This window comes from Balaenoptera acutorostrata, chromosome X (assembly GCF_949987535.1).
Source record: "Balaenoptera acutorostrata chromosome X, mBalAcu1.1, whole genome shotgun sequence".
Classification (NCBI taxonomy): Eukaryota; Metazoa; Chordata; class Mammalia; order Artiodactyla; family Balaenopteridae; genus Balaenoptera; species Balaenoptera acutorostrata.
Genome location: NC_080085.1, coordinates 95,015,011 through 95,028,968, shown reverse-complemented (window position 1 = coordinate 95,028,968; position 13,958 = coordinate 95,015,011). Strand labels below are relative to the sequence as shown.

Sequence of the window (13,958 nt, the reverse complement as noted above, 5' to 3'; positions counted from 1 at the left end):
GATGAAAGAAATTAAAGATGATACCAACAGATGGAGAGATATACCATGTTCTTGGATTGGAAGAATCAATATTGTGAAAATGACTATACTACCCAAAGCAATCTACAGATTCAATGCAATCCCTATCAAATTACCAATGGCATTTTTTACGGAGCTAGAACAAATCATCTTAAAATTTGTATGGAGACACAAAAGACCCCGAATAGCCAAAGCAGTCTTGAGGGAAAAAAACGGAGCTGGAGGAATCAGACTCCCTGACTTCAGACTATACTACAAAGCTACAGTAATCAAGACAATATGGTACTGGCACAAAAACAGAAACATAGATCAATGGAACAAGATAGAAAGCCCAGAGGTAAACCCACGCACCTATGGTCAACTCATCTATGACAAAGGAGGCAAGGATATACAATGGAGAAAAGACAGGCTCTTCAATAAGTGGTGCTGGGAAAACTGGACAGCTACCTGTAAAAGAATGAAATTAGAAAACTCCCTAATACCATACACAAAAATAAAGTCAAAATGGATTAAAGACCCAAAAATAAGACCGGACACCATAAAACTCTTAGAGGAAAACATAGGAAGAACAATCTTGACATAAATCACAGCAAGATCTTTTTTGACCCACCTCCTAGAGTAATGGAAATAAAAACAAAAATAAACAAAAGGGACCTAATGAAACTTAAAAGCTTTTGCACAGCAAAGGAAGCTATAAACAAGATGAAAAGACAACCCTCAGAATGCAAAATATTATTTGCAAACAAATCAACGGACAAAGGATTAATCTCCAAAATATATAAACAGCACATGCAACTCAATATCAAAAAAACAACCCAATCCAAAATTGGGCAGAAGACCTAAACAGACATTTCTCCAAAGAAGACACGCAGATGGCCAAGAAGCACATGAAAAGCTGCTCAACATCACTAATTATTAGAGAAATGCAAATCAAAACTACAATGAGGTATCACCTCACACCTGTTAGAATGGGCATCATCAGAAAATCTACAAAAAACAAATGCTGGAGAGGGTGTGGAGAAAAGGGAACACTCTTGCACTGTTGGTGGGAATGTAAATTGATACAGCCACTATGGAGAACAGTATGGAGGTTCCTTAAGAAACTAAAAACAGAACTACCATATGACCCAGCAATCCCAGTCCTGGGCATATATCCAGAGAAAACCATAATTCAAAAAGACACATGCACCCCAATGTTCATTGCAGCACTATTTACAATAGCCAGGACATGGAAGCAACCTAAATGCCCATCAACAGACGAATGGATAAAGAAGATGTGGTACGTATATACAATGGAATATTACTCAGCCATAAAAAGGAATGAAATTGGGTCGTTTGTAGAGACATGGATGGACTTGGAGACTGTCATACAGAGTGAAGTAAGTCAGAAAGAGAAAAACAAATATCGTATATTAATGCATATATGTGGAATCTAGAAAAATGGTACAGATGAACTGGTTTGCAAGGCAGAAATAGAGACACAGATGTAGAGAACAAATGTATGGACACCAAGGGGGGAGGGAAGCAGTGGGGTGGGGTGGGGATGAAATGGAAGATTGGGATTGACATATATACACTAATATGTATAAAATAGATAACTAATAAGAACCTGCTGTATTAAAAAATAAAATAAAATTCAAAAAAAAATTTTTAATTTAAAAAATAAAAAGAACTCCATCTATTTCCTAACCTAGTTAAAGGAAACACGTCCACTCAGTTACCCAAGACAGAAACCTATAGATCACCCTACTATTCTCTCATCTCTCTACCCACTGCATCTAACTGATCACCAAGTCATACTGATTCTACCTACTACAAATGTGTTTTGAATTTATCCCCTGCTCCCTAGCCCTACTGCCATTGACTTAGGTTGGGCTTTCGTCTCTCCATGGATCAGTAAAAGCCACCTAACTGGTCTCTTTACCTTCAGTTTTGACCCCTGACCCTTGCTCCATCCTGCATACTACAGCCAGAGCAATACTGAAATGAAGACCTTATCCAGTTATTCACCTACTTTAAATCCTTCAATGGGTTCCTAGAGTCCTCAGGATAAAGTCCAAACACCTATGCATGGCATACAAGGCCCTTCACAATCCAGGCCCTAGCTACTTCTCCACACTCACCTCTTGCAATGATCTCACATCTCACATTCTGGCTGAACCAAACTTCTGGTGATTTTCTGAACACCTCTATGGTGTTTACCCTTCTATGTTCTCACATGGTGTTCCCTTTGCTCCCTTTTCTCAGTTTTTGGCAAAATTCTACTCTTATTTCAAGACAATTTGATTTTTATTTACATTTTGCAGTCCTTCCTAAGTCCCTCAGGCAGACTTAGGTGTTTCTTTCTCTATGCTAGCTTGTCATCTTGCACTTACCTTCATTACAATAATCATGACTTCACATTATATTTGACATTTTACCTGTTAAGCAAGTTCCTTGAGGTCAGGGACCATTTGCTATTTATCTCTATATACCCAGTGTATACCTAGTGCATAGTGTACCACTTTGCCCATACAATTTGCTCATTTTCACCTCCATTAATATCACTGCTCTCTGTCTCAGCAGAGGGAGGAATTTATTTTTCCTCCTGCAACATTTGGCTAAAATGCATTTTATCCATTAAATTTTCCCTAATTACACTTACTTCAGTCTAATCACTCCTTCATTTTATCATGTCCTCCGTGCTTGCAGAAGAGTCCTCCAACAAACATATTTGTGCTTTAATGATTTAGATTCTATTATTGCTTCTAGCTCGACCACTCTAAAACATTTCAGGATCATCTACTGAAATCATCCATAGTGGTGTGTTTTTTTAACTAATTTCTATTAAGACACCTATTTTTATGCTTGGAGAAGTAGTCAGACATTGAATCTTGCTCTTCCCAAACCAAATACCATTTCAATGAGCAGCATGAGCAGAAAGGGGAGAAATCCAAGCCACCTACGGTTTGAGTTCTAAGACTTCTGAAAGCTATTGGAGCAAAGACCTGGTGGCAAGATGAAAAGCTGAAATTCCCCAAACTAAGGGAAGCCTTTCCCTCTCTTCCAGCTCGTCTCCTTTCTTTTTTCTTTCTCTTAATGCTAAAGAGCCATGCCACCCAGCCCCTTAAAAGGCTTGAGAAGAGCCAGAAAGAAATCAGTCTGCCCATGGAGCTTCTGGGATGGGCCAACCCATTGTCCTGCAGCAGTTCTGGAGGGGAGGAAAACAGATGGCACACAAAATAGCCAGGAAAGTGCTTTAATATGCTCCATGCCCTAAAAGTTAACAATAAGACTAAAAAAGTAAACACAGAAGGGCTATACTACATTCATCTGTGCTCCCTGTACTGCACGCTGTTTTGTAAATACTCCTCTTTCTCACTAGATACTGGGTTGTCCCTAGCTAGACTAATAAAAGTTTCTGGAGGTCATCAACAACACACGTTTCTTTTGTAGCCCCCAAATGACCTACCACACTGAGTACATCGCGTTTGCTCAAGAAATGTTGTTGCCTGAGTGATTACTAAGTATTTAACCATTTTTCTTCCCCTCAATATTTTCCGGAATGCTTATTTATTCACAAAACCATGCAGACTTGGAAGCCAAGAGGAACTATTCATCTGTTGGTATACATTTTCCCTTGGCTATGCATTAAACAGAAATTTCCTTTGGAAATGTAAACAAAGGATGCCTGATGAGACGGGACAAAGAACTATATATAGAGATCAAGTGGCCAGAGTAGCAAGGTCAGAGCATGCCCTTCCTTAACCAGATTAAAGGAGTCTTGGGCCTGCCTCTCCCTCCTTCCCATGTTCTCCAGCCCCGACAGAAAATATTTTCCAGCTGCCTATCCACTGAATTCTGAAAGCTGGGCAGTGACTCTAACAGGCTGCGTTACCAAAGAATTCAGCTAACAAATCTGTGGTGATCCTAATCTCTGTTTCTGTAATAATAGGAAGACTGCAGCTTTGTTTACTTTCTGAGGAGAATAGAGAACAGGGAGAAAGAACCAGGAGAGGGAGGCAGTATTTATGGCTCTTTTATGAAAAGTCAATCTGTGACAAAAACATTTGCAGACAATCAGGAAGGGGAACAGGTTTGGCAGGAAAATAGCCTATTCTAGTTTTCTCAGAAGTGCCTTAGCTGGTATCCTCCACCCCCGCCCGATGTGAAATGCCTGGTTTACACTGTGAATATAGTCATTCCCGATAGACAAATCTGGATTAGATAAAATGAAAAAAATTCAAACCACCCCTCAATGTCTGGCTTGCATGAAAGTATCCTACTATTTATTTCATTTTATAAAGTATTTATAAGCATTTATGAAGTCTCAAATCTCTTCTTTAACTGCATTTCTAATCCCGGGGCTTGTCTTGAAGCCTTCTGGACACACAGGCTCTGTGCTGAACGAACATAATAAGTACCCTGGATTCACCCTATTATTATGGGGAAGTTAGGGCACATCCCTAACCTTTCAGAAGGGATGATGTCATAGAGCACAGCCATGGCCTTCCATAAACCATCCTGTAGGGCCCCCATCGAAGACAGAATCCTAAACTGAATAAGACCATGGAGTTAACTCCCAAAATACACTCTCGCCCTCGACATGTAATGCAGTATCTCAAGATTCTTTCTCAATTCTCAGTTAACATTTTAATTCCATTGTCTGTATTTCTTGCACATGTGTATCCACATCAGGGTGGATTTGTATAACATGTAAGCCCCCAGAGGGTAAATACTGTGTCTATGCTGTTTTCTTTGTACCTGGTACAGTGCTATGCATAAGTAAGTACTAATAAAAGGTGACCTTTTGTGTACCACAGCAGACGATTGGCCGAGGATTAGTAAGCATCCCTGAGGGAGTCTCTTAAACCCCTCCTTTGCTGGTTGCCATGGGGCTACTTTTCCCACCTACTAGTGTCATCTCCTGTAGGCTCAGGCAGGAATACTAACTTCAGAAAGGCACTGTGAAAACATCACCTATAACCTAGAGGACCAGGATGAGTCCTCCTCCACTAACACAAATGATGCACTGTTTTATGAGACTAGCTCCTTGCCACTTGAAAAGAGTAGGGCCCTGAATCATAAAGGTTTGATTGGTGCGATGGGCTGGGAAAGGCTGGAACAGGGCTATGTTTGGGTGAGGCTGGCCAGAGTGATAAACTCCCTGGGGGGGGGGGCGGGGGGCGGTGCAGGGGGGGTGGGATGATAAGATGTTAGAGAGGTGCTAAAGTGAATAAGCAATGAAAATAAACTGCTTACTTTGCTAATTTGACTACAACTTGCTCTCTACTTAAATAACTTTTTGATGAGAACGAGGAAGTGATGATTACAATTTCTAACCACATTTTATTCACTGTGAGATGTTACCCCACCCTCAATCATGTAAATTCTAAACCAAGGGATTTCTTATCTTGTCTCCTGCTCACAATACTTCCTTGTCTCTTCACCAGTGTGGGTTTCTTTAACTGTAATCTAACAGCATAATCAGAAGCTTTGATAGAGTAGAACATAAAGGGATTCTGATTAGCTGAAAACCACTCTAAAATGCCTTTTGTTTTGCTTCTCCCCTCTTGGAAAGGATGAGACTGAAGAGAAAAAGAAAAGAATAAAGAAAGCAACCATTCATAGAATCACGACTTGAGAAATCTGGAAGTGACACTGAAGGTCACGTATTCAGTTCAATCCCTCATTTTATAGGTAAGGACACTGAAGTTGAGAGGCTAGATGACTTACTCAAGTTCATACTACCAGTTAATGACAGAGTCAAGTTCAGAAACCAATTTTCCAACTTACATTCCAGCATTCTTTCTTTCCATTCCTTATGCTTCTTCCTAAATTCCCCACCCCATTCCATAATCTCACACCTGAGTTTAACTGGTATCCTGTGTACTCTACCTATAGCACCAGTCTCTTCCACAAATGGAGTGCCCAGCAGGGATTAAACTGCTATGGTATGCCCATCATACAACAACAATCTACTTTAAGAAACCCAATACTTTAAGATATCCAAACAATCAGGAGTGGTTACTTATATAAGAAGATTCTTTGCCTTATAAGAAAACTCTCCACATTCTCTTAAATAGGACTCCCCAGGGGGGATTAAGAGATGAGATCTTAATAAAATTATTTTATTGCTTAAAATAAAATAAACTTGAACCATTACGTTTTCTGTCATACAAGTAAGATTAGAACCAGACTATCAGGTTATAAACAGAAACATTTTTATCCAACCACTGCCCATGAGGAGTCCTGTATAATATGTTACTCGACCCTGTTTACACTTTAAGCCCTACCTACCATCACCTCTTCAACAAAATCAACACAAAACCAAATGCTATGGCTGAAGTTTCACACTCTTGCAAAAAAGAGAGAAATAACATCTTTGTTTTATTATGTCCACTTATGAAGAGGTTGACTCCTCTTGTAGGCTCTGTTCTGAGATCTGATGTAGATAACCTCATATTGTACAACACTTGATAATTCACAGATAACTCTAACACAGATATCATTTGTTGATGACAAGAATAAGTGGAAAGGCGATGAGTGAGGACCAGGTAAGGTGCATGGGGAAGAAGGGAGGAGAGGTTAGGAAGAGGAGAAGCAGTTCTGATAATATTCTTATAGAAACAATATTGCATTGAACAAACCTCACTCTACCCTGAGGACCTGGGGTTCCCAACTTCCCTTACTCCCTAGCAATCTTTTTAAGTAGCTAGGATGTTCAGTCTGATGCAGAAAGAAACACACTTCATGTTGGATTCTCACACCACCTGCTACTGGAAAAGGAGAAGGGATTGCCCCTGGGACTGACGTCTCCCCAACCCACCACCACCACTTATTATTATTTTTTAAACAATAGCTATCTGCCACTTTTCTTGGAACAAGCATCCTAAAGGAATGAGACTTCTTAAAATTATCATTCAGCCCTTCACTCCAAATGGCCGAGCTACACTCTGACAAAACAAGTCCCCCCCCAAAAGGATCGCCTGATCCAGGTTCTTCGAAAGAATGACAGATGTTTCTGTTACATACCTCAACCTGCTGGCAGATCTGTATTAGCTTGGCCATTTGATTTTCCAGTTCACTGTTGCGCTTAACCAGGTTGGTGAGGTTCATCTCCAGAGTTTGCTGCCATCGCAGAGCATGAAGCCAGAGGGAAACACGGAAGAGGGGAAAAAAGAAGAAATGTTCAATGAGTTTGAGACCCAATATCACGTGGAAATCAGTCAGTCAGTCAACAAATATTTCAAAGATTCATTGCACATGGGCCAAGCACTGTTCTAGGTGCCAATTAATAATGCTGTACCTTTGCTCCAGACTGTCATTATTGGGGAAAAGATGACATTCATGACTTTGTGAATGTAGGAATTTAATGACATTAAAGCAACTTTATGTTTTCTATAATATTTTTTAACTTTTAAAAGTATTTCATAGTCAATATCTCATTTTGCCCTCATAGTAATCCGGTGACATAGGGAGAACAGATTTTATTCTCTCTTTTTGACAGATGAGTTGACTAAGAAAACTATAATTTATTGAACAATTACTACTTGTCAGACACTATGCTAGGCAATTTCATACATATCATTTAATAATCATGACAGCCTATGAAGTAGGAGATGTCAGCATTTTACAGATGAGAGAACTGAGCTGCAGAGTGGGCTTCAAGTGTTTTGCACAGTCATATAATTAGTATGTAGCAAAGCTAGGACTGGAATCCAGGTCTCTAGTCTTCAGATACAGCTTTGCCCCAGTATTCCATGATTTTTTTTTCTTTGTTGATAACACTTTATATTTATCAGTAGGTTCCTTCAGAAAAAAAGATGGTATTTTCAGTGTGGAATTCATCAAAATCTAGCGTTGTATCTCACAGCTTCCCTCCTTTGGCACTAAGCAATAGCCTACAGAAATGCCAGACTTCAAAATGCAAAGCCTAGCTGTATGTATCAAGACAGGACATCCATTGTTTACTGTTGTTTACTGGGACATAGATCCTTTTAGGGAAACATTAGCAGCGCTTTGCAAATCTGTTTATTATAACATAGTTAAAACAGTACTAAGACCTCCTCGCATATTTTCAGTTGAGTAAGCTACTCTCTTACATTCCTCATGTGAAAAAAATAGAATGTTATTCACTCTAGATTGGTAATGGGCTTTTTTTATTCCTCCTCATTTCCAAGTCTTCAGCTCTGGCGGCTGCTTCTCCCAGGACCTGCCCCAATATCCACTCCTCTCTCACTCACCATCCCAACATCTCTACAAAGTCTGTTCCAAATGGAATACCCCAACTTCCTGGCCCTTATTCTGCTAGCACAGCATTCCTTCCCTTGGTCGTGTTCATTGCTTCATTGCTGTCTCCATGGTTCCTACGGTTTATAGTTGTTCAAAGTGCATGTTTTGGGCGGGGCGGGCTGGGGGGCCAGGGGGCAAGGGAAAGTGGGAAGAAGGGGAGAGGGCTCGTGTTGGCCCCTTTCTTCTCCACCAGGTAGCAGTGGCTCCTTAGTACCCTTGGCACTGTCCCATGAATCCATCCCAGAGGAGTATTCCCACAGATACATGTATTTCTAGGACAGGCAGTCTGATCTCACTTGTTCTCAATCTGGATTATGAGAATCAGCTTAATCTCTGCTTCTTGCCAGCTCTCGCTTGGTTTCTTTGGCTTTATGCCCACGGGAGTGATTTTTTCACCACTTATTCTATTTTTCTCAGCTTGGATACTGTGTCTCCCCTGGCCTTCTTTAACTCCACCACCATCTCAATCTGTGGTCTTCTCCTTAGCAAGGAAAAAGGGAGAGAAAAAGGAAAAACGAAGGGCCGCAATTGTTGATTTGGACATGAGTTCTAAGCTAACTAGATGTCAGGGGAAAAAAAAGAAATGGCAGGTCGGAGATTTAATACAAAAGGTATTTCATTTGTACTTAATACAAAAGGTATTGAGCACCTACTCTATTCAAGGTGCTTTGACTTCAGAGATAAAGAGGAGGTGAAATTATGCTGGGTCTTGAAGGATAAGCAGGATTTTAATAGACAGAGATGGAGGCAGGCAGGGCGTTCCAGGCACAGGGAGTAGCATGAGCAAAAGTAAAAGGGAATCGGGGCTTCCCTGGTGGCGCAGTGGTTGAGAATCTGCCTGCCAATGCAGGGGACACGGGTTCGAGCTCTGGTCTGGGAAGATCCCACATGCCGCGGAGCAACTAGTCCCGTGAGCCACAGCTACTGAGCCTGCGCGTCTGGAGCCTGTGCTCCGCAACAAGAGAGGCCGCGATAGTGAGAGGCCCACGCACCGCGACGAAGAGTGGCCCCCGCTTGCCACAACTAGAGAAAGCCCTCGCACAGAAATGAAGACCCAACACAGCCAAAATAAAATAAATAAATAAATTCAAATAGCTAACCTTAAAAAAAAAAAAAGTAAAAGGGAATAAAGTGTAGGACATGTCCAGGGAACAGAGTTGAGTTTGGCTAGAACAGAGGGTACAAGAAAATAGAGGGGCACAGGCTGGAAATGGAGACAGAGGCCCTGTTATGAAGGTCTTAAATGTCTGGGTGAAGAGTCTCTACCTATTTTTGAAAGCAGTAGGGGTTTACCAAAGGCTTTTGAGCAAGATAATGACATAATCAGGGCTGCATTTATGAGATCAACCTATGTGGAGCAGACTAAAACAGGAGAGCCTGGGGGCAGGGGCACTGGTTAGGAGGAGACTGCAATATGCAAAGCAGTTGGTAATGCAGATCTGGGCCAAGCTAAGAGGATAATCGAGAGAAACATGTTTCAAGAAAGGATTTGTCACTCTCAGATATGCAGAGAGTGCAAGAAATACGAGGCCTGAGAAAAGGCAGCTGGATTTGGTAATTAGAGGTCACTGGTGACCTTTGAAAAAGGAGTTTCAGTAGAGTTTTGGAAGCAAATGCCAAATTGTACAGGGTTAGTGAGTATGTCAGTAGTGACGATGTGGAGGCTACAAGTCTGGACTCCTCTTCAAAAATTCGAACGTAAGGTGAATATGATGGAGCTATAGTTTGATGAAAAGGTCCAGCTCAAGTTAGAGAGTGGGCATGCGTAACGGGCCCAATCAGTTTGTGATTTCCTCCCACAGAGTGGTCCAGATTCCTAGATCAATGGAAATTCCACGTCTCACAAATGAGTTTATGGACATATTAGGTAAATATAATGTAGATTGAGGAACTCAGAGCAGATACAGTGTAAGAAATCTGTGTTTCAACTGTAATGTGTTTTCTTTCAAACATGGGATTCCAAGGGGAGAATGTTTTCTAACAAGTGTATGCAACCTGTTGCAACACTTGTCATGAAACTGATATCTTATAAATAATTCATAATGCAGAGCAGGACTAAGATCCCTGCTGTGTGTTCCTCATTTGTGGCCCACAACTGAGACTCACAGCTTCTGTAAAGCCACTGAAAACAAAAATTAGGGCTGAACACATAATTTGGGGTCTGGTTAGACTATGGACCTTGGGTCTCCATCACAACATTATGGCAAATGGTTATTTTGCTCTGGCCCCCTAGCAATTTGCAGAATGCCAGCACATTTTAACAATCCAGAACTAGAACTGACAAGATGACTCTAATTTCATCCTTACTTCATTAATATGAAAAGGCTTTGAAAAATAAATCTTTGGCTAATGAAAACACCATCTGTTGATGGCTTTTTGCCACTGTTTTCTTACATTACGAGACATAATTTGAGGGAAACACCGAACATTTACTTACTCACTTCCTATTCATTTACCAGGAATTAAAGCCTCCTCTCAAGCTGGAATTGATTCTCAATAATCAACATATGCAAAGGGAAGCAGAGAATTGAAGCAATTATGCAGTTGATTTCCTCACCCTTCCTTATCATGCTTAGCCCTGACGAATCATTTCGAACTAGAAATTCTGGGCCACTCTAGGTATGAATGATTTCATTGATTTGGCCAAGTAATTATTATGTCTATACGCAGACTAAGTAAACAAAAAGGATGTGTGTGTGTGTGTGTGTGTGTGCAAAATTTTATGTAAAACTAAACACGTCTCTTTGTTGTGTTGTTGTGGTGGTGGTTTGGTTGTGAAGAACCGGTTTGCTGGGCTCTTTTCTCATTCAGTCTGCTTAGTGACTGGGCCAGGCTCCTTCTGCCCAAGCCTAGTTAGTGCAGCTTTCTCAGAATACTTGAACTGTGACAGCGAGAGAGCCCAAGTGGCAGGGGAGATTGGAATGGAGATATCTGCTGGAAGGAAACCGGACAGGAGGTTGGCAGGGAGAGCAGGATGAAGCTCCCATTTCCTGCTGCAGGAGGTTACCTCTGGGCCCTTCTGTGCTTCCCTGTGTGAAGGTTAGAGAAGCCATTTCAGCTATGAAACCGTGAGACCCTCCACACCCCCAGGTGACTACATTGTTAGAGCTCTCACAAAATTCTACATGTGTCTAAACAGCACAAAGTGAGGGGAAGATTTGGCTGATTTGCATAATTGAGATTTTAAAAGGCCCAAGTTAGCTAAATTGGCAGTCTACACTGATTCCATTTTTATCCAAGTCCCACTTCATTTGTGTCATATAGACTTGGCCTGTTTGTGTTCTGTTATACCCTTCCGAAAGAGGAAAATGTTTTGCTATTTCTGAGAAAGCTAGGCACAGGCTATTCTTCCAGACAGCTTCCCATAAAAAGAAATGGCTTCACTAACACTCTCAAATAATTGCTGGGTTTTTTTTTTTTCACTTCTTCAGACACAGGTTATTTCAGATAACTTTCTCATTGGCTCCCTGAAGAAACCCAGCTACATGTCCAAACACCAGCTCTTCACTGAAGCCAGAGAGTCCCCTCATGGCACACACTTGACTGTGATCTTCACATGTCATGCTCCCGGAAGGCACATGTCTTCACACAGGTATGAGCACACTTACATACACCTACCTGACACAGCGAGTCTTGAAGCCTAAAAAGGGGCAGGGCCTTTCTGTTTGTTCTAGTGAAACATGTTTTATTGCCATTGAATGCCTATATTCTCTCTTATTTTCTACAAGGTACAAGGCGAACATTATCTAAAACTAGACAAGATCCCAACTGTTTTGATGTGGCAATTGAACCTTGAAGGTTTCGAAGAGAAGTGAAGGGAAGAAGGGCCAACCCACCCCAAACCCGAGCCTTCCCAATTGACAGAAGACAATTTCATCTTTAAAAATACTCGGAGCCAGTGACCCCGTTACTATTCTTTGACAAGCTCTTTTTTGACATCTTGTCTATTCACGGATGTTCCCAGCTCTTCCAAAAGCCAGTAGCCAAAATCTTAGCACACTTTTGGGGTCACATTCTGCCTTCTTTTTTTAACTGCTTGTCTTAAAATACTTACTTTGCTTTTGCTTCAGTCTGTCACTTTATGTATCAATTACATATGGCCTTTCAACAGCAGAACACACCATCTGGTCCACAAACTGAAGCCCACACCCTTATGCCTGAGTTTATTCTTTCCCCAAACATTTATTCGCTGTTGTATAGACACGGGCTATGTCCCAGAATGAGATGCAGGTGACATACTGGAGGCATGAGGTCTACTCTACCTGAGGTTTGCTAGGGAATCACCAGACTGGTCTTCAAGCCAGGTGAAACAGGTGGCCAGCCCTCCTCTTCTCAGAAGGTTCTGAAATCATCCAGCAAAGACACACCCTCTCCCAGTCCCCTTATCAGAAATGTTACACAATCCCACATTCTTTTCTTTTCCCTCTGTTCAGGTGCATAGCATGGTTAAATCTCTAGCTTAAATGTATAAATTATTATTTGGACCTACGAGAAGAAAACCTATACTAAAAACCTAAATCCAGTGTTCATTTTGATAATATTGAGCTGAAACCACTCTACTTTCCCAGAGGCCTCCATATTGTATTCCACTTGCACGATTCCTCTTCGGTTACTGCCTCTCATACACATCCTCTCCTTTCTCCTTCACTTGCCCTTCCTCTCTGTCTACCTTCTAGACCAGGAGTGTGCTTCAAGGCTCACTCCTCAGCCTTCATTCAGCTCCCTACTTCCTGACTCTACCTCCACGCTAAAGACCCTCAAACCTATGTCTCTGGCCCTGATCTTTCGGCCACCACAAAGGCCTGAATTTCAACCCCTTCTGGAACACTTGCCCTTTCAGTTCTGAGAGTGCCCCATGCTCTATCTCCACCAGATATTTGAACAAACTATTTTCTCTGAACTAGAACACTCCCTGTCCCTGACCCCATCCCTGCCCCCCAACTAGGGGTCCAAAACGCCGCCCAAAGTCTCTTCTGATGTCCCTCCTATGGGCTCTCTCACACACACACACACACACACCCACCCCGTGCCTCCACTGCCACAGGACTCACCACACTGTCTTCTAACTCTGTCCTCACTCGTCTGCCTCTGCACACTACGCTGACACCTCCACCAGGGTTGGGATGTGCTGTCTTTATCACTGGAACCGCAACCCCTTTTCTAGCGCTTGGCACCTTCAGACTCAAGTCTGAAGTCATCGCCCAAAACTGCTAGTCCCTTCCTAATTTCTCTATTTCTGTGCCCAATACCACCATTCTTCAAGACATCTCCTCCTCAAAAATCATTTTTTAATTCTTTCTCTCCATCATCTATAACCACTACAGTCGTTCTCCAAGTCCTGTCAATTCTTTCTTCACAGTCTCTCTCCAGTTGGCCCTCTTCTCCGATGAATTCATTTATGATTCCCTGCTTTTGAGCTCAATGACTTCCTTTCACTGACCCTTCCTGTGTGCTTCAGAGAACCCTGTGCAAACCTCTGCCATGGCACTTACCATACTGAATTCGAAGATGTCCTTATCTATCTCCCTTACTGAGCTCAAAGCTCCGCAGGGCGGGCACTGTGCCTTAGTTCCTGTGTCCCCAGCTCCTACTACAATGACTTGAACAATTTAAGTGTTTAATAAACAAAGTGCATGTTCATTAATTGTTTTTTAAATGAATGAATG

At 41.7% G+C, this 13,958-nt stretch overlaps 1 protein-coding gene across 6 annotated transcripts in view; it reads right to left on the bottom strand.

Moving 5' to 3' along the window:
- The window catches only part of MID2 (midline 2), a 94,623-nt gene that overhangs the window by 59,064 nt on the left and 21,601 nt on the right, over nucleotides 1-13,958 (bottom strand). For all 6 annotated transcript variants that reach the window (XM_057538843.1, XM_057538840.1, XM_057538838.1 and 3 more), the window contains one exon: nucleotides 7,033-7,128. In XM_057538843.1, the coding sequence (XP_057394826.1) occupies nucleotides 7,033-7,128 (96 nt within the window). The remainder of the gene's footprint in view (nucleotides 1-7,032; nucleotides 7,129-13,958) is intronic.